The sequence below is a fragment of the Odontesthes bonariensis genome, chromosome 20, assembly GCF_027942865.1.
Source record: "Odontesthes bonariensis isolate fOdoBon6 chromosome 20, fOdoBon6.hap1, whole genome shotgun sequence".
NCBI classification, from domain to species: domain Eukaryota; kingdom Metazoa; phylum Chordata; class Actinopteri; order Atheriniformes; family Atherinopsidae; genus Odontesthes; species Odontesthes bonariensis.
The window spans coordinates 5,834,970-5,854,091 of NC_134525.1; the positions used below are offsets into that span (position 1 = coordinate 5,834,970).

General features: G+C 41.6%; 1 protein-coding gene across 3 annotated transcripts in view; it reads left to right on the forward strand.

Moving 5' to 3' along the window:
* The window catches only part of drosha (drosha ribonuclease III), a 108,228-nt gene that overhangs the window by 32,636 nt on the left and 56,470 nt on the right, over positions 1 to 19,122 (forward strand). For all 3 annotated transcript variants that reach the window (XM_075452367.1, XM_075452369.1, XM_075452368.1), the window contains 4 exons: positions 3,447 to 3,554; positions 14,210 to 14,348; positions 14,493 to 14,553; positions 14,884 to 14,943. In XM_075452367.1, coding sequence (XP_075308482.1) covers positions 3,447 to 3,554; positions 14,210 to 14,348; positions 14,493 to 14,553; positions 14,884 to 14,943 — 368 coding nt within the window. The remainder of the gene's footprint in view (positions 1 to 3,446; positions 3,555 to 14,209; positions 14,349 to 14,492; positions 14,554 to 14,883; positions 14,944 to 19,122) is intronic.

Genomic DNA, 19,122 nt, shown 5'->3' on the forward strand with positions numbered 1-19,122 from the left:
AGCCTGTAAAAGGAATGGTTCTGCAATAAATCTGTCGTGAAATCTATTTGAATTCAGAATATGGATGTTTAGATCTAATTGACTTATTCGGTCAGCTAACTTTTAGTTACTTCTGTGACTTATGTTTTCATGATGTGTTTTCCACCGGAGCTCTTTTTATTTCCTTCCCTTTATGTAAATGAACGTGTGTGATTATGTGTCTGAAATCAAAGAAAGCGGGAGCGGCAGGTAGCAGGGTTGTTTCTAGATTTGCTCCGCTGTTTGATCCAAACTATCATTGGTGCCGTTGCTTTGTCTGACTCAATCAGATAACCATGCCCCTTCATTTGTATGTAAGAGATGGAAATGGAGGTAATGGCAGTGACTTCATCAGCAATGCTGCAGTACTTCGGTTATACCCACCGAACTTAATGACCACGGACTGTTTGACCTGCACAAACGCACAGAATACACATTTAAAATGGGCGTTGGTGCAATCGACTGTGCCATTGAGCTCGGATAGAAGTCAAGATTTTATTTTTACATACTTAGAAAAAGTAAAGAGAACAGAGTCTAATTGATTGTTGCAACCCATAGAGACAGCTGAAATCCTGGATTGGAAAACGGTTAATGTGTTTGGTAAGTGTCACCAGAGTTAAATCATTTGACAAACCGTTCACCAGATGGACTATATAGTATCTAAGTTTAGTGCATTTGTTGGCATTTAAAAAAAAAAAAAAGAATGCTTCACTGCTGACGAGGGTTGGATTTGAGTCATTCATGACAACCTTGCAGTAAGATTAGTAAGACGAGTAATTCTTAAAGGAATTTTTTTTACAGAATGACTTGACAGTGTTTCCCACAGAATTTTTGGAAACTATGGGGGGGGGGGGGGTAAATTCACGCGGCGTGAATTTGTGCGACTGCAGATTTTATTTGATTTGATTGATTTGCACACATTCATTCAAATATAACAAAAAAATACACAATAAAACACAACAAATTAAAAAAAAGGAATGTGTGCTGGAGATGTCAGAAACCCTTGTGGGCTTATGAGGAAACCTCATCTTGTCATTAAAACCCAATGATAACAATTGTAATAGAAAATATTTACAGGTTAAAACTAAACTTCATGAAAAATATGAATGGATCATATACAGTGAGGACTTATGCCTTTTTGAGAAACTTGAAAAGGTTTTCCTTGATAACAAAGGGTGTGGGAAGTACACAATGAGTTCAGGAACACATCAGAAGTGGTTTGGTTTTGATATCTTTAAAAACAAGGGAGATATTACAAAATAAATATCTAAAATGGAATTAACTATGCACACTGAGTAAATGTTCTACCTAAAATGATTTTTCTGGAAACTAAAAGACTGTGAAAGCTTTATAGTGAGTTCACAAACCCATCCAAAGTGGTTTGGTGTTCATTGGTTGAATATCCAGTGAGAACAAAAAAAGGCGTTGCACTTTTGCGACGGTCCCTAAGCGCTCCGGCTGCCGTAGTTCACTTAGAAGTATATTCGGCGCGGTTACTCTGATCTTTCAGGCTTACTTTGGTGAGTTGATAAAGCCTGTGGTATGTTAGTCTTAGTTTTCTGTAAATATTAATACCATCCTGAGGCTAATTGGTGCGGTTTTCGTGACGCTATTACAATTACAAAGCCGGAAAATAGGCGAATGTCGAATATAAAACCAACTTCACCCCGCTCCGCCTAGTCGGGACGGTTGAACCACACATGCGGGACGGATGAAACACCTTATTTTAAACAGAAACTATTGAGCTTACTATTTTTTTAAGCAACATACCGGACAACATACTAGTGTACTCGTCATTGCTCAAATTTCACATTATTTCTCAGAATATAAATAGGTCAAAAAAATATGTTTGTCAACGAAATCACGATGATTACAGCTGATCTTTATGCACGCGGACCCACTGATCTATAACGTATGTCAATCGCCCCGACAGCGACTAATAATACATAAATCTTTTTTGCCACTAAACTTCAAAACTCTGACATTGCACACTTTAGGACATGTTTAATTACTAATTCACCTGTTGTATAGTCATATTGGTTGGTTTTCGAGGAAATCGCTGTGTTTCAAAAAAAAAAAAAAAAAAAATCGCTGTGTTTCAAAAAAAAATAAAAATAAAAAAAAAATAAAAAATCGCTGTGTTTCAAACGATTGGGATTCGGAAACTATGGCGGCCAAAAGGAAACTATGGCGGGCCGCCATAGTTTCCTCAATGTATGGGAAACACTGCTTGAGTTGTAGAAAAATAAAAATCCTGAATGTATACCACCTAATAAGATATCTGAAATCTTTAAGCCTTCAGTCTATTATTGACACGAGATAGCATCCATTCATATAAATAACCTTTTAAACAAAAGAATAATCAGTTAATTGTTTTCCCTAAGATACAGATGAATGTTATTAAACCTGTAGAACTAGTTGGGGAAGTTTCAGGGAGTTAATTGATGCTTGTGATATTTCTCTCTAAAGAAACCCCGGGCTGCTGGTCTGCTTGGAAGGGATCCAAAACAGCCTAACATCATCCGTGACAGTGAATTAGAACTTCCTCACCTTTTTAATTACTGTAGTATCAACTCTAACACACCAGCACCCTGCCTCTGTGCACACGTACTCAGTCACTCAGGCAGTCACGAGAACAGGTCAGGAGCTGCAGACACGACCAGGGCCCGGCTTTGTTTAATTGGCTGCTTAACAAGGCCTGGGGACTGTGGCACCACGGCCCCTCTGATGGCCTCAGGGCTCCGTGGCAGCGCTGCTTGTAGCTGCTGGGCTTCGGGCTCACCCTCCCCAGCAGCACTAATTAAAACATGCATGGCTCCCTTCTCTCTCATGCGGTGGCACAGGGTTAATGTGTGTACACCAGCCTCTGCTACACTTTCTCAGCCACTCGGAGGGGCCGGCTTGATAAGCCTCCACTAATGATTCCGTAGATTGGCTCTCCAGCCTTACTAACTCATTTGCTGACCACTGGCTGTTTTTCCTTTCATTCTCACTTTGCGTGTCACACTCTCTTCACTCACCGCTCTTCTCACCACCACTCCCCCTCTTTGCTTTTTCTTTCACTTTGTTGCACTCAAACTTTCTTCCTTTCATATGACGGGGTCAGAAGGGCTGTCAGTGTTTGTTCAAATCTAAGTGTGCCAGCGTGTTGGAATGGGCTTCGATGTGACTGTCCTGTCCAAATGTGGATTTCCCTCCACTCTGTCATTACCTCTCACACTGTGGCAATTGGGTTTTTGATTATTTCATCTATCTGTAGCAGAGCCTCACTTAATAAATAATGACTGGGTGATTGATTTTTCCCTACCTGTCCTCTCCAGCTACCCTCTCAAAACACGTTCCCTTCACTCCTCTTTCATACAAGACATGATCCCTACTCTCAGCTCAGTTTTTTATTCTTTCTTGCCAATTCTCTCTGTCGTCCACAGCACGCCATGATGCTCCCTGTTCTCACCCATCACATCCGGTACCACCAGTGTCTGATGCACCTGGATAAGCTTATTGGCTACGTCTTCAAGGAGCGCTGTCTCCTCCAGGTAAGGCGCTGTCATACACTTACTTGCACAGTGATGCGACTCCGAGTGCTTATTCCGAGCGGCATTACTTAAAGGCTGGCATAGCTGATAACTAAGTTGATAAACAACGTTTGGTAAATCCTCGCAGTTCTTTAAGGCAATGTAGAGGTGAAAAAGTAAACATTCTTTGCAGGAGCTTGTTATGTGGTGGAATCCAGGGAGTCTGCATTTCCCTCATTACTGTGCCCAATCCACCCCTGCAGGGATTGTTCAGGTGGAAACGGGGGGCTCAGGAGTCAGCTGGGCTGGCACACACACTGACCTGAGTCGCATCTCTGCAGTGAGCAGCTCGGTTCTGCTCTGAGTTGCGGTGACAGTAGTCAGGACAACAACAGCCTCCTCCGTAATGCCAGCTCTCCACTGTCAGGTCTGCAGCCTCCAGCTCTGTGCTCTCAGAGTAAGCCCCACGGCTGCCTCCAGCAATATTGAAGAGCTGTCATAAGCTGATACATTAGAAATCAATGTGTTGTAGTCTATACATAGTTAAAAAGGGAAAGGATGCATTGAGATTGGCTCAGGGGTTCGTGTGTGTGCGTGCGTGTGCCTGTGTGCACGACCGCTCGGTGCTCTGAGTGCGTTTGCGGATTTCCGCATATCGATCAATGATTGGCCTTTTTGTCGTTTGCATAATGACAACCTGTCATTATGAGTGCTAAAAAGAAAACACTGACTCGCTGTGAGTCCCGCCGGCGGCTGACAAGCCGAGGCCCTTTCATCGTAGAGATGCCCATTCGAGCCTGAATTCGTAGCCTCTTGGGGTGAAGTTAATGGATCTCCCCCTCCCGCTTTCTCATTCAATCGCTTCATCTTACACAGACGTCAGAAAGACAAAAGGAAAACAATGATTTCCACTCACCAGCTCACGTACAGGCCTCTGCAGTGTGTGCTGTCTGTCTGTATCACAGTTCTGTCCACAGAGGGGTTAATGCCGTGACACTGATGTTCGTGTATGTGTGTGGACAAAACCAGGGCTGTCAGTAATTCACCATCAAGTTGGAAACCATCATTACTGGGCTTACAACTCCTTCCTCATCTACCCCACACACACACACACACACACACACACACACACACACACACACACACACAGAGTGGTGGCTAATGTCCCACAGCGCACACAATTTTTGCCCTGATAGATTTAGACAGAACGGCTGCAGGAGTGGAACTGTGTTCACACAAACAGGCCCCTCCAACTCAGAGCGGATTTTACATCCACCATCACCTCTCATTTGGCTCCACTCTGATGGGCTGATCACATTTAATGAGATGAATGTTTTCCAGTGGCAGTCTACTCATTAAACATGAGAGAATCTGGTACAACTCTTTGATTGCATTATAAATGAATTGTTCTTTGATAGGAGGGTTTGTGTGCTTTGAATTAATGTATCCTTAGTTGTGTATAATGTGTGGGTGGAAAAAAAAAACTTTTAGTACGGGGGCTGTTTAAAGCAATATTTGAAAATGTGCTCTTTGAATCTTTATGTCAAAGCCTCAGGCTTGACAGATGGCTTCGTTGCTTTTGATTAACTAAATTGTCTAACGAGAAGCAATCCATTGAAATCTTGATTGTGACAAAAAAGTGTTTTTGTTTAGCTAAAGATGAGCTGAATAAACCCTCTAAGATAATCAGCAAGGATCTTAATTTTAACTTAATTTAAAGTGACTTAAATACAACCTTTCTATGAATAAAAAGACATGACATGATATTGCATGGTGCTATTATTTACGAATTATATTTAGGTCCAGTATATTTGGAGATATTTCTGTTATTTTTGCCATCTACAAAACTTACTCAGCTGCTTTACAGTGAATATGACCTTAAAGTTTGTGTAACAAATCAATATATGTTGAAGAACAGTAGTTTTTGTACAATATACCCTAAAAAACTGGTTTTGTTATTTCTTCTTGAGTTAAGCTTGTAAAAAGGTCTGGGGTTGATTCAAATTGTGATTTCTTTTTGCATTCGGAGGCAGTCGTGAGCCCACAACATGTGGTCAGAGAAGCTGGACCTGCTCAGAAATGAAAGAAAAAAAAAAGCTCATCATATAAACGCCTGTAAAACACCTGGAAGGCAGTGTGAAGCCATCAGCCGGCATGACTTCCAATGTGTTAAACGTGTTGGTTGATGATGTGACAGAAGCTGCTGGGCGCAGTCTGAATTGTATGTGGATATACCGTCTGCTGAGGTTCAGCTGGATGGAACAAGGCTGATTGAACAGGAGTTCACAGTACAGATGCACAATGACCGGAAATGTACTGTAAAAGCAACCCAGGCAGAAGTTTCTAAAGCCAAAGAAGTGGAACATTGCAGCGGCCAAATCATTCGACGCATGTCGGCCTGATTGAGCTGCGTTTCTTTCTGAAGGCAAAACTAAACTCGGGCAACATGAAGAAAAACCTGTTCATGAGTGGGTGTTTCCAAACTTTTGACTGCTTCTCTATGTAATTTACAGAAAAGTTAAGTTGCTACTTTTCCAGATATTTTTGGGAAAATACCCCACCTCCTCTATTCCTCATCTTATGAACCAGACACGCTCTTCTTTTTCTTTTTTTGCCTGAAATTTGGTCTCAAAAGCTGAAAGATCCAGACTCCTCGTATTTAACGTCTGTTTCTTGTATTTTTCTTCCCCTTATTGACCTGATTCAGTTGTGGTTTCTTTGCAACAGTTGGACCGTGAAGGCCTGATCCTTAGTCTCCTCCAAACAGCTGATGCTGGTGTGTGTCTGTCTGTTGAACCCTGTGAAGCATTCATGTAGACTAATCTGTCTTGCTGATTGCTGATTTCTCTGAGTGGCGACTCTAATAAACTTTGCAGCAGAGGTGTGTGCTGGTCTTCCTGTTCAGGAACTCCTGTCATGGCAACCAGTTTTGTCACATGTACCGTTTTCTTTCAGCTGCACTTGACAACACATTCAAAGTTCTTGCATTTTTCCAGATTGACTGACTTTTTGGATTGATGATACTCTGTTTCTCTTTACTTCATTGAGCCCGTCGGTAAGTTCTTATGTTGCCGAATTGGCCCATTTATTATGGAAACGAACACCACCAAGACACAACTGTCTTAAACAGATCAAAAGGGCAAGAAGTTGCACTAATGACCTTTTGACAAGGCACACATGTTAAACAGAAAAACATGTTCCCTCATCAAGCTGACTGAGACCATGCAGACAGCACAGCTGACATTGGAAACAAACATATATTTTTTTTTAGCATTTTTTTTTTTTTAAATAAATGATTCTTTGTGTGTTATTTCATAGTTTGGATGTACTCTGTGTTGTTCTACAGTGTTGAAAAAACCCGTGTGTGAGTAGGCGCATTCAATCTTTTGACTGGTACTGTACTTCTTTTAAAGAAAAAGATCCTGGCCTGCAACTTCTTGACACGTCTTGATGTTGATATCACGCACTCCCACGACCCTGTGAGGGCTGGGTGGATGTTCATCCTGAGAGGAACAGCACTTTGATGGCTAGTCTTGGTTGGAGCAACTGATTTTTGATTTTAGAGTATGATTCAGTGAAGGGTAATTGGTCATTTTCCCATAAAAGGAATGAGACTTGACTTACCCTTTTTTTTTCTTCTTAATGAGATAAGAAAGCCGCTGCTCATCGGGGGGGAAGCTTGTGAGTTGGGTGGGTATGTACAGACGTGCTATAATAATAATCATAACTATACCAATATAATTGGTAATTCCATGAGAACACCATTTGCTTCTTTGTGCTTCGGCATACCTGCACTGCAGCAGAGAATGACCGTGTGATCCAGGCATGAGGCAACTGACAAAAAAGCAGCCTGAGAGCGAGAGGCTTGTGCACCCCCCTCACCCCACCCACCCACCCCACCTCGCTTGGCTGCAGCAGAGCCACAGCTCTTTGAAGCTTCTCTTCTGAAAGCCTCCCTGTTAAACATTTAACATTTAAAACTAAGAGGGGGGGGTGGTTGGAGAGATACGTGTTCATGGTCACCACATGCTCCTGCATCCCCACATCCACCAGACCATCATAATCCCACCCAGCCCCTGTTGCTTTATCCCCATTCCTCACTTTTCACCCATGCTGACGGAACGAGAGGGATCGCAGAGGTTCTCAATAATTTAACCGTACAAGTCCTCGGCCCCAGCTCCAATATTGCATGCTTTTGTTTGTGTGTCCCAGGAATACAACTTCTACTCTGTGTACCAGGGTATTTCTTTTTTTTGTTATTCGTGGTGATGCGTTCCGAGCCGTGTGATTTGATTGTGCATCTGTTTCAAGTACAACTGTCCTGACTGAGTGCCATTTCACAGACTTTAAACTTCTACAAAAGAAAAAACCTCAATCTTAACTCTTACTTATTACTTACAGTCATGCAAAGAGGAAAGCACATCCTCTTTCAAATCTTAATATTTGCATTATCAGAACATGGTAAAAGATCACCCGACCTCAGATAAAAAAACAAAACAATGTCCTTTGGACAGACCAGACCAAAGTGGAGATGTTTGCTCATGATGCACAGAAACTCTTTCACAGTCCTTAAAACTGTTCGAGAAAGCACTCTCTTTTTCGTGTCTGCTGTAGAGAAGCTGGACACTATAGGAGTTTGTAAGATCTCACATATAGACTCTTTTTAAATTCTCACCTCACACCTGCTCTCAGATCTTAGGTTTTAAATCTCAAAACATAATTGGAAAATCATTTGGTCGTTGCCAGGTTTTAAAATGAAGTAAATTCAACTTCAGATTAACAACAAAAGACATAGTTTGTAAGAGATGTTTGGTCATCATGCACAGCAGCACGTTTGGAGGAAACCAAACACAGCATATCAGCACAAACACCTCACCCCAGCTGTCAAGCACGGTGGTGGAGGGCTGATGATCTGGGCTGGTTCTGCAGCCACAGGACCTGGGCACCTCGCAGTCATTGAGTCCACCATGAACTCCTCTGGATACCAAAGTGTTCTAGAGTCAAATATGAGGCCGTCATATTTATACTGTGATTGGCCAGCTGCCTGGAGTTGAGAGAGGTAAAATTTGACACTATTCCTGCGACTTTGTGTGAATTGCAACAATCGAAATGTTTTGCAGGATGAACTCCTCACAGACTCCTGTGATACTCCTTTGTTATTGCCTCTCCCTCTTCTCCATGATTGCTGCCTTTTTTTTGGAGTAGTTCTGTTGTGCGAGCAGTGCCTCACCCCTGTGTTGTTGGAACTCTTTTTGCATCTGTATAGTTATCGAACCCTAGTGAGTCATTCCCTTTACAGGAAATGATCCGCACCCTTTTAATACCAATACACAGAAGACATACAGCTTGTACAGCTTCTTTGTGCATGTAAGAAGTGGCATCTTCCTAGTGGCACGCCTCAAACAAAGAAAGTGCAGCTACGTATGCTTTACTATTGTCAACCAACCCGCTGACCAATTCGAACAGGCCTGGTGGGAGCATTGCCTTGAAAAGACGAGCAGTAGACATGATATGTTGTTGCAGTGAAGCATATGAGGCAAGCAAATGCGTTCTTTTGATAATGGATAACTCTTCTACCACCCCTAAATTGGGTTTATGGGCCTGTAATAAAGAGTAGCATGTTATTATTCTGAAAGGAGACGTGTTATATCTTCTTTTTTTTTTCTCAAGTTGATAAGATCGTTGTACAGCTTTGCTTAACTATGAAATGGACATAGAGTATGGATGTTTTACTCTCAATAACTTCAATTTCCTTCATCTGCATTGTAATCAAGGACAGTTGGTACTGATTCCTCTTTTTGGCCCAAATGGTCAATGCACAAAATAAAGGACAGAGACACAGAAGAGACGTATCCACCAGCTAGCTGCTCGAAACCGCACCGTAATACCTCCTTTATATGTTGGCGCACTAAACCCTGGATTTAACTCAATTTTTCCCCCTGTGTTATAAGATTGTTGAGGCTTTTTACTAGTTAGTTTTTGTTATGGCAGGTTCTGGTGAGAATGTCTTGCAAAAACTTTCATTTCCTAGTTTAGTCACTAAACATTAAACAAAGTCCTTGTGGAGCATAATTCTCTTGTAAGAGAACTTACATAACTGCTGATGAGAATTTGCTGTTGATAACAGAGCAAAACGGAAAGAGTTCCAGCTTCCCGCCTCCAAGGTAGAGCAAATGAAGCGTGATTTGAAGTTGTGGGGGGAGATCAAGACAGGGATGCTGGATAATTCTGCTCTGAGCTTGTACTCTGACACAACATTAGACTGAAAATCTCAACGGCTCACAGACCGAGATATTTCTAGAGCCAGGTGGCTCCTAAAAAAAAGTGACTGGAATGTGGATTTTTTTTAATTTTTTTATATATAAAGTTTTTGAGTTGGTTGTCACTACAGACACCCAAAACATATGCTCTCAAGCACAGGAAAAGGTTTTTCTTTTGTCTTTGGAGACCTGAGGTGCCCTTTAAAAGCATATTTTATAACCCAGTGCATTGTTTTAACACACACCTGAATACTCCAGAACAGCAGCCTTTGTGATTTTTTTTTTTATTTATTTATTTATTTTATTTTTTTCAGTGGTGTGATGTAACACCGCTGTCGTAAACAGTTCTCTGTTCGAGTCCTTCACAGGCGCAGCCATACACGTGAATTTGTTGTCATGGCGAAGAGACTGACAAAGACGCCTTTAGGAGCCACTAAAACTGTCACGCCAAAAGGGAGTAATGTACGTGTTTATATGCTGAAAACAAGAAAAGGCCATTTTCTAATCGTTAGAATGTGGCATATAAATGAAGTCAATACACATGCATTATCATGCACATTGTATATGTTTGCATAGAAATAATGTTATGATTAAAAAAATGGCGTGTTAGAGTTTTATGTGAATGTTTCCTTCAAGATATGCAGTAAAAATGTGCATAATCTGAAATGTGACACAACACAGAATAAGTGAACTCATTGGTTATTACTCACCAATATTACGACACTGGCCTTGCATGCTGTTTTTTTCTTTTTCTTTGAGCTCTCTCCAGCAATTAAAAGCCAGTCAAATGTTTACTCTGGTCTAATTTCCATCTCTCTTTCTCTCTGTCGCTTCCTCAGAGATGGATGAAGAATTGCTCTTCTTCTCATGTCTTGTTTTAACACGACACCATGTAAAAGGGGATATGCACAGTTTTGTTTCGTTTTGGTCTTAATGGTTGAATAAACCCTAAGAATAAATCAAAGGGGAGTTCATTTAAAATCCAAATGCATTTAAATTCAAACTTTGACCAACAGCGCTGCTAAATAGATTTGGGACAGTTTTCAATTTCCTTTCTGTTCTTCATGAATAGCCAAAGAGTGCAACTGAAGCTTGTCCTGCCTGTTAAATGGCTCATGGACGGCACTAACATGAATGAGTGGCTTTGCTGAAGCTTCTGTCTTATAGATCTAAAGGCCAATGAAGGATGGTGCAAAGGCATATTTACTTTTTTTTTATTACAATTGAACTCCACATCATTTACATTCAAGTGCAGTTGATTGGTTATTAAAGTCAACCCAGTCTGTCAACCCCCCCTGAATACTGATTGGCCTGAGAGATGCATTAAATAATGCCGTACACAGTCATCACATTGAATTGTGTTCAGTTTGCAGGTGTGTGAGCAACACACTCTCCAGTTGAGTTCTGCTGCCATCCTGTGAGCGATGAAGTTTATTTTCTGTTTAGCCAAAGGCAGTTGAGCAGCAGCTGAGGCAGTGATCACTAAATCCAAATCACTGCGATGCTTTACACACTCGTTATGTTGACAGGAACAGTTGAGGACCTCAATCCTCTCCACAGATTCTGCTTGAAAGCCGATGCTGTTTGCTGGATGTTGTGGGTAACTGTGAGAGACCTGCGGTGTTTACTGAACAACTCGTGTGTTGCTTGATGCAGGATCCAGCTCTTTAGTTCAGGCTATGCAGTAGGCAGTCATCGACTTGCCTGACATGGGCACAATGGGGGAGTTGAGATTGGAAGAAGATGTGGTTATTTTTATTTTTTTTTATTTTCTCTTGAAATTTTCAACACGAAGCTAGAGATCGCTAGATTTCTGCTGTTACTTGTCAAATAAGTCCTCTTTCTTCTTGCTCCTCTTAGCTATAGAAATACAATAGCTCTTTTCAAGACTACAAAGCTGAAGGCCTTTTGAGCAACTATAAATATTGAAACCTCTCTGTTAACGTTTTACATATATATCTCATTGGAGCTTGAAATTGATTTGAAGTTGGCTGAAAAAAAAGAAAAAAAGGCTTTTTGAAAAGGAGGGAGAGTAGTTGGAGTTTTTTTCTTTTCAAGCTGAGATTAACATTCTCCTAATGTAAGATTGATAAAGCTTGACATATCCTACTGAGCCCTATCTTTTCCTCTCTCCTTCCCTCGGCACGTTTGAGATGTTCAGCTGTGGCAGGCTTTCAAGGCACAGCAGTTTTTGTGCCTTTTTTAGACATAGCTGAATGTTGTCTAATGTGTTTCCCTCAGGGTTATTTTACTGGAAATTGCCACTTTTTGCTCTCTTTACAGGTTTACGTTTGTCATTAGTTTTTTGATCAACGGCTTTCAACACGACATAGAAGAGGGGAGCTTTTTCTGTCATTGTGACTCCAAAAGGGGAAACTGATCAGGTTGGGCTCTTTTTAGGTTTTCCTAAGACTTGGAGTCAGACCCAACGTATTGACATCTAAACATCAGTAGCTTGGCTTTTGTTGCTCACACGTCGCTGTGCACTACTGAACCTTTGGTTGCCTTTGTCCCATTTACCACAGGGACTTTTTCATAAAGCAGTGAATTCAGCTAAACTTACATGTACAATATTCCCCTGTTGTGCATGTATACAGTGACGAGGACATTGGTCTAATTAAATGGACTAACTGAGCTGTAATTGTAACTGTACTCAGCTGTGGTTTTGGTTTCATTTTGAAGGGTTTCAGTTGAACTTACATGTTAACAAGCATTGTAAAAGTCAGGCTTTGGTTGGACTCATGCATCCACGACTTTAACAAATACAAGCTTGTTACTTCTCAGTCGAAGAGTAAAGTTTCAAAATCTGCATGATTAATTATGTCCTTCATGGCCCAAAAGCTACCTCCAGCACAGAAAAGCAACACAATTGCTATTTTTTTTTTTTTTTAAATGTATTATTATGTTATCTTTGCTGCTTTGGCTCCAGAGCAGATGCTACGGTGACTCGTGTGTCATCAAGAGGCAGAAAATTGGTTTTACAGTAAAATCAGGTCGGTCCCAGAAGCAGCTTTGACAGTATATCTCAGCTGCATAGTACAAGCATTTTTATTGTACACAGTGTTACAGTTACTGCTTTTTCCAGATCTGTTTGTCTGAAGAAAATGTTTCAAACTTTAAAAAAAAACTCAACTACAAGGAGCACTTTTAAGTCAAGTTTACACTGACAAAAAGCCCAGATATAAGGCCTATCCGTGATGATAATCAAAGATGTGATTAGTGAGTGTCAAACATGTCCCAGTCTCAAGAGCAATAGACGCTCTTGATTTTCAATGAAAACTCCCCATCACAACCGAAGAGCACAGCGTAGTGCGAACAGTGCAACAATCTGACAACAACGGAAATCTTGCAGTCTGAAGCTTAACTCGCTAGTTATTGTGGTGGAAACACTCTAAAGGTTCATAGTTCATGAAGAAGGTTCTTGTGGTCAAAGCATGGCTGAAATAATGAATCTCAAGTTCTGAAAAGATCTTAAGGAACTGTGCGCATTAACTAAATTAGAATGAAAGCAAGTGGCTTTTATCTTTGTGTTTGGGTGGACATTTCTAAGCAGACGTGAAGAGGAGGAATGCAGAACTGAAAATGCCAGAAGGGAAAGGCCATCTTTAATACCATACTAGCTGCTGGTGTTTATCTGGCTGTCACTTTTTTTAAATAATCAATTTTGAGCAAATGAGAATGTAATTTCTGAAAATTTGTTTGAAAGCTACTCTTGTTCTATTCCTGATCTGGGATGACAAACTGAAAGATGACCTCAGATTTGCTTGTCTTGGAACAGTTACTCTAATGCATTTGGAGATTATTGAGCTGGCAAACAGCCTTCGGTGTCTCCACCATTTTGCCATCTGTGGTGCAGAAACAAAGACACTTTCAGATGGCGTGGTTCAGAGCAGACATGTTGCTAAAAAGGAGGATAATAACTGAGTAAACTGTAAGGAAAACATGGTATGCTATTGGTCAAATGGAGAGAAACGTTTTCATTTTTATCAATCTGTCTGTCTGTCCATCTATCTGACTATGTCTATCACTGTGCTCCATTCAGTCACCTTACCGTGCAGTCGTTGGTAGATAGGTCAGCCTCACTGCTTAAAATTCTGTGAATATTGCAAGAAAAGTCCCTTCCCTGAGTGCCCCATTGATACCAGTTACAGGATCTAGATGTTTACTACAACTAAGTGAGGAAATTGTAGCAGGACCAAGACTTGTGTGTTTTAACTGCCAGAGTTTCAGAGCCACCAGAAATAACTAACCCCCGAGGGCAGGAAATAAAACACTTCAGCTGCAGTGAGTCTAGACTATAGTTGCTGCATCTTATTCCCAGGAGATGCCCCAAAGTTTTCTATAAAAGATATTCCTGTGGAAACCTTTTATACTTTTATACCTTTTGTACACTGTTTGCTAATCCCCCCCTTTCAGCTGGCCATGACTCACCCCAGTCACCACCTCAACTTTGGGATGAATCCCGATCATGCCCGCAACTCGCTGTCCAACTGTGGCATCCGCCAGCCAAAGTACGGTGACAGGAAGGTCCACCACATGTACATGAGGAAGAAAGGTGGGTCATATGTCTCCTTCTTTACCTTTCTTTGTTTCTCTTCTCTTTTTTTTTCCTCTTCATTTTTCTCTGCCAAGTGACATCTCTGTTTATTAAGGTCCCTAACTCATCCACCCTGGGGGATCTTTTTTTTTCTTCTTCCAGGAATTAACACATTGATTAACATCATGTCTCGTTTGGGGCAGGACGACCCCTCCCCTTCCAGGTAGGCTGCCTGCAGGCTCATATCTGTACATGCTATCACTGACCACAGGAGCAATCAGAGGGACGATTCTTGTGATTAATATACCCGGCAGGCCTGCTGACAAGAAAATTAACTTTAACTGTGAAAGGAAGGGATATCTCTGGGGAAATGAAATGGGCTAATTTTAAGGGCAGCGGCCGCTTATTATTGAATGTGAGCCCCTGTTATACTCGGATTGTGGTGAGCTGTTGTGTGTGTGTATGCATGTTTGCCTGAAGTCTTTCTTTCGTGAAACTTATTCCGCAGTCCTCACATCTCCACCTTTCCGTCCTATCTCCTCTCCGCCTCTAGGATCAATCACAACGAGAGACTGGAGTTCCTTGGCGATGCTGTTGTCGAGTTCCTCACCAGGTGAGAAAGCGTTCACACGTCTGTGATAGACGCACGCACTAATTGAACCCGACTTCAACACTGTCGGTCTTTCTGTCTTTTCTCCCCGCTCCGCTTTCTCAACCTCTCACTCCATTTCTTCCACTTCTCATCGCTTGCATGTAACCACGTCTTGTCTCAGCTGCAATCTTCTCTATACATTCGGCTCACTCAAGACACTGATTCACTGGTAATTGAAAGCGGGATGTAATCCACCCCATTTAGCCCCCGCCCCATCCCCCACTTTATTTCAACGGGCAGAAATTCTCCATGACAACATGCAATTAGCTGTCTTGAATAGCTGTCAGGAATGCTGACTGCGTTGTTGACTCCCAGCTGAGTGCAGATGTTGCTGCCCAGCACTTACCTTAGCACCTTACTAATTGTGTATATGTGTATATATATATATATATATATATATATATATATATAGCTATTATTAATCTCACACACTTCCTAGCAAGGCATCTGCCCACATACTTACTTACTGTACCACCACTCCTCTGAGTGGAAATTTTGACCATTTTGACCAAAATGGTTGCAGTTATGCTTCTGAACTGGTCAAGAACCAGTTCTAAGTTTGTTTTATAAGAACCAGCCAAGAACTGGTTGGATTTTTTTCCACCGCTAGAGAGCCAACGCAGAGCCAAAGCACTACGATACTTTCAGCAGGTTTAAACCTGTATTTGGGGAAATGAATACACGTTTGAACCTCCCTGAATCTCTGAAGAAGACCCCCAGTACAGGGAGATGGTTTATCTCCACAAATCACACTGTTTGCAGAGTTTTTACATGTAAAATGATGACTTTGTATAAACCGTTTGTTTATAAATGCTGTTTTAATCACCAGTCTGTGTTTGCGCCACTGACAACTGCATCGATCAACAATGCTGCAAACATCATTGCAAACATTTATACTTCATACTACACCCTGCATTGTTTGTAAATCAAGTTGTGATGGTGGTATTTAATAATTCAGTTCAAAACAGTGATTTTAAAACGTATAACTTGGAACATCTGAAAAGTGAGACTAGCATTGAACAGCTGACATGCATTCCTCCAAAAACCCAACAGCATGGAGCCTGAGAGATGGAGCTGCGTGCACTTGGAATGCTGATTGGTTGAAAATTAGCCAGAGCCATGAGAACCTGACTGCAGCAGATTTTGTGAAGAAGAGGACGAAGGCAGAAAAAACAATAAACATCAAAGAAGCATACATAAGAGTACAGACAGCAGCTGCACTTAGGGCTGTCGCGATAACCGCAAAATTCAATCACCGCGGTGCTGAGAGGACCTCTGCGGTGCGTGTCCAGGCCACCGCCACCACCGCCCACCGCACGCCCGCTTGCACGCGCAGAACAACTCAAGAAACTAAACGAGTTTTTAAGACTGCACAGTAGATACAAAGCGACTGACAGAACTGATACTTTTTTTAAGCCAGCACAGTAATAATGATACATTGTATATTCCCCGCAAGGCAGGAGAAACACATTAACACAGCTAGGTGCCGCGTTTCTGTCGTCATCTTTGCATATAGGCACCGCACACGCACACACGTCTGCATGCTACTCATTGTGGTCTCATTCTCCCTCAGCAGCTGATATTACAAGAATATGCCTACTCAGTGTCGTAGCAATAGAAGTTAAAATAAAATGCAGTGGCCTACCTTTATCTCGGCTTTACTCCTCTGCCTAGTCCGGACACTTTATGGCTTTGAATCTTCCCTCATTATCCATGTTTAACGTTGTAAATGCGACCGTCTAATATCAACAATAAACTAGATTCCACAGCTTGGTGTGCACATTTGCTGTTGGTCTGTAGGCCTATTTAAAAAAAAAAAAAAAAAAAAAATTAAAAAATGTGCCGTGCCAGAAATAAGTTCTAACAACTTCGTGGAAACAGTTAAAGTTCAGCTTGGGTTGGTTGGTCGGCAGCAGTCTGTTATTAAAAAAAACTGTATCCCGGACACGTGAGCTCAACTGCTGCGCTGATCTGCTTCGTTTTTCTCCGTCATTACTAAACGAAACGTGCGCAGGTCTCCAACAATGTTGATATTTGCCATGTGGCACTGGCAACAATGTTGCAGAACTGGGGTATGCGCTGCTTGATCTCTGCTATGTTGGTCTGTGAGCGAGTAAATGACAGGCAAAGCAAAGTGAAATGTCAGAATCGCTGGGAAAAAAAGACGGATTATGCGCTCGATTTTCATCTAACATTACATGTCGTGGAAAGTAGCCTAATGAACAAAAATGCGATATCACCGCACACCGCGCTGTTGAGCGGCTATGAGTCACCGCGGTGGGAATTCCCTCACCGCGACAGCCCTAGCTGCACTGGACAATCGTCATTATTCTAACTCTTAATTTCACTCCTTTACAAAGCAAATCTTTGTCAACTTTGACATCTGCTGTTTCCAAATCAGGGCAAAGCTAAAGGACCAACAACAGTAACAATAAAACCAAGAACAGCCCAAAGCTCAGATTGTTCCACATTTTTTTGTGACTGCAAAAGAAATGTGTTTCTGAAGGCCCAACGCAGAGAGGGGTCGTACGTTTAAAGCATTACGGTTGGTGTTTCAACTTCACCACCATGTTGAAGCTCAGCTTTTTGTTGTTCTCGCTTGAATTAAGTAGATCAGATGCGAGACTGGCCCTCAGCCCCTGATGTAAGCTGTTCTTCGCTCTGGAACAGCAAAGTGTTTCTTCTGAGGAACCGCGTTGAATATATGCTCAGGCCCTTTAACCGCTTTGATGGAAACACCCACAAAGTGCAGAAGTGACTCTCAAGCAGGTTGTGGGGGGAAAAAAAGGAATAGATTTTTATCCAACACCATCATTTGTAACCCTCAGTTCTAACACTTCCACAACAGTGAACATTTAGGGGAAGGATTAAACCGTAATAGAAGCTGACATTGTGGTACACAAGACCCGGCTTAAAGAGCCATGTTACAAAGAAGGTGCTTAGTCTCTGTTTCCCTGGATATCTCTGGGCATGTTTTGCCACTTTTCCTCCTTCTTCCCCCTCTTCCTCTGCCTTCTTTCGTTGATTGTTAGCGCCTGACGAGACATGCTTGGGCTACACTCTGCCCTCTGAATTATTTATCAGCCTCTTGTCCAGTTAAATGGGTACAGCAGATTCAACCAGCTGCAGCGTGCACCTCCAGTGCGCGCTGCCCTTGGAGGCTCTCTGTGCCTCTGCTGTCCAGCCAAAAGAATATTTTGCACATTTGAATAGCTCCAACGTAGGCAGGGAGTTTGTGCTGAACAGAGGCGACCCACCAAATCAGCAGATGATGTAAAAAAAATAAGTCCAAGTGCAATATTTCAGCTGTAGGCTGAAAAAAAAATACATATTTCATTAGAGAGTGATTTAAGATCAGGTAAGGTTTTCATTTCGCAATAATTACCGAAGATAAACCATTTAAAAAAAAAAAAAGCAGGCAAGATGTCATCTGTAGAAATATGCAACGACAGAGAAGCGAGTAAGCAGCTTCTGTTTGTTTTTGAGCCATAACATTTAAGAATCACTTGTGGAAAACAGCCAGAATGATCCTTTGATATGCTGTTCAGATAGATGGGTTGATATGCTTTCAAATATGCATTATGCATGCATATTTAAAGGCAATTTTCTTTGTGAATCAAATTTATCTGAAATTAGCGCCCCACTTGACTTCTGATTGATTAATAAACAAACAGACTGTTTTTTTTTTACCATTTGAAGTCAACTGGCTTGTGTGACTGACATTTTGGCTATCAAACCTAATTATCTTCTATGTTTTTATAGTTCCAGTTGTCTTGTTTTCATACCAAAGTTTCCTAACAAGTGGACCTCTTGTGAATTTGGGAAATGGATGCCACCTGCTTTCCTCTCTTTGTGTTGATTGGAAATGACTGAATTGAATGACCTGTTTTAATTCCAATGAAATCAAATGACACGCTGCGGTTATGGAGACGCTGGACCGTAATGAAAATGGAACTTGCTCGCTGGGAACCCAGCTGTGGAACCACTGAAGCATCTGTGGCCATCACTGGGTTCCAACACAGACCTGGAAAGGCTGGAAATCTGTTTGGGAGGTTATTCAGCTGGTCGTGAAGAATTTGACAAGTTTTGTTTTAGTTTCAGGAGAAGTGGTCAAAACTCATTTCTTTATGTATTTCCAGG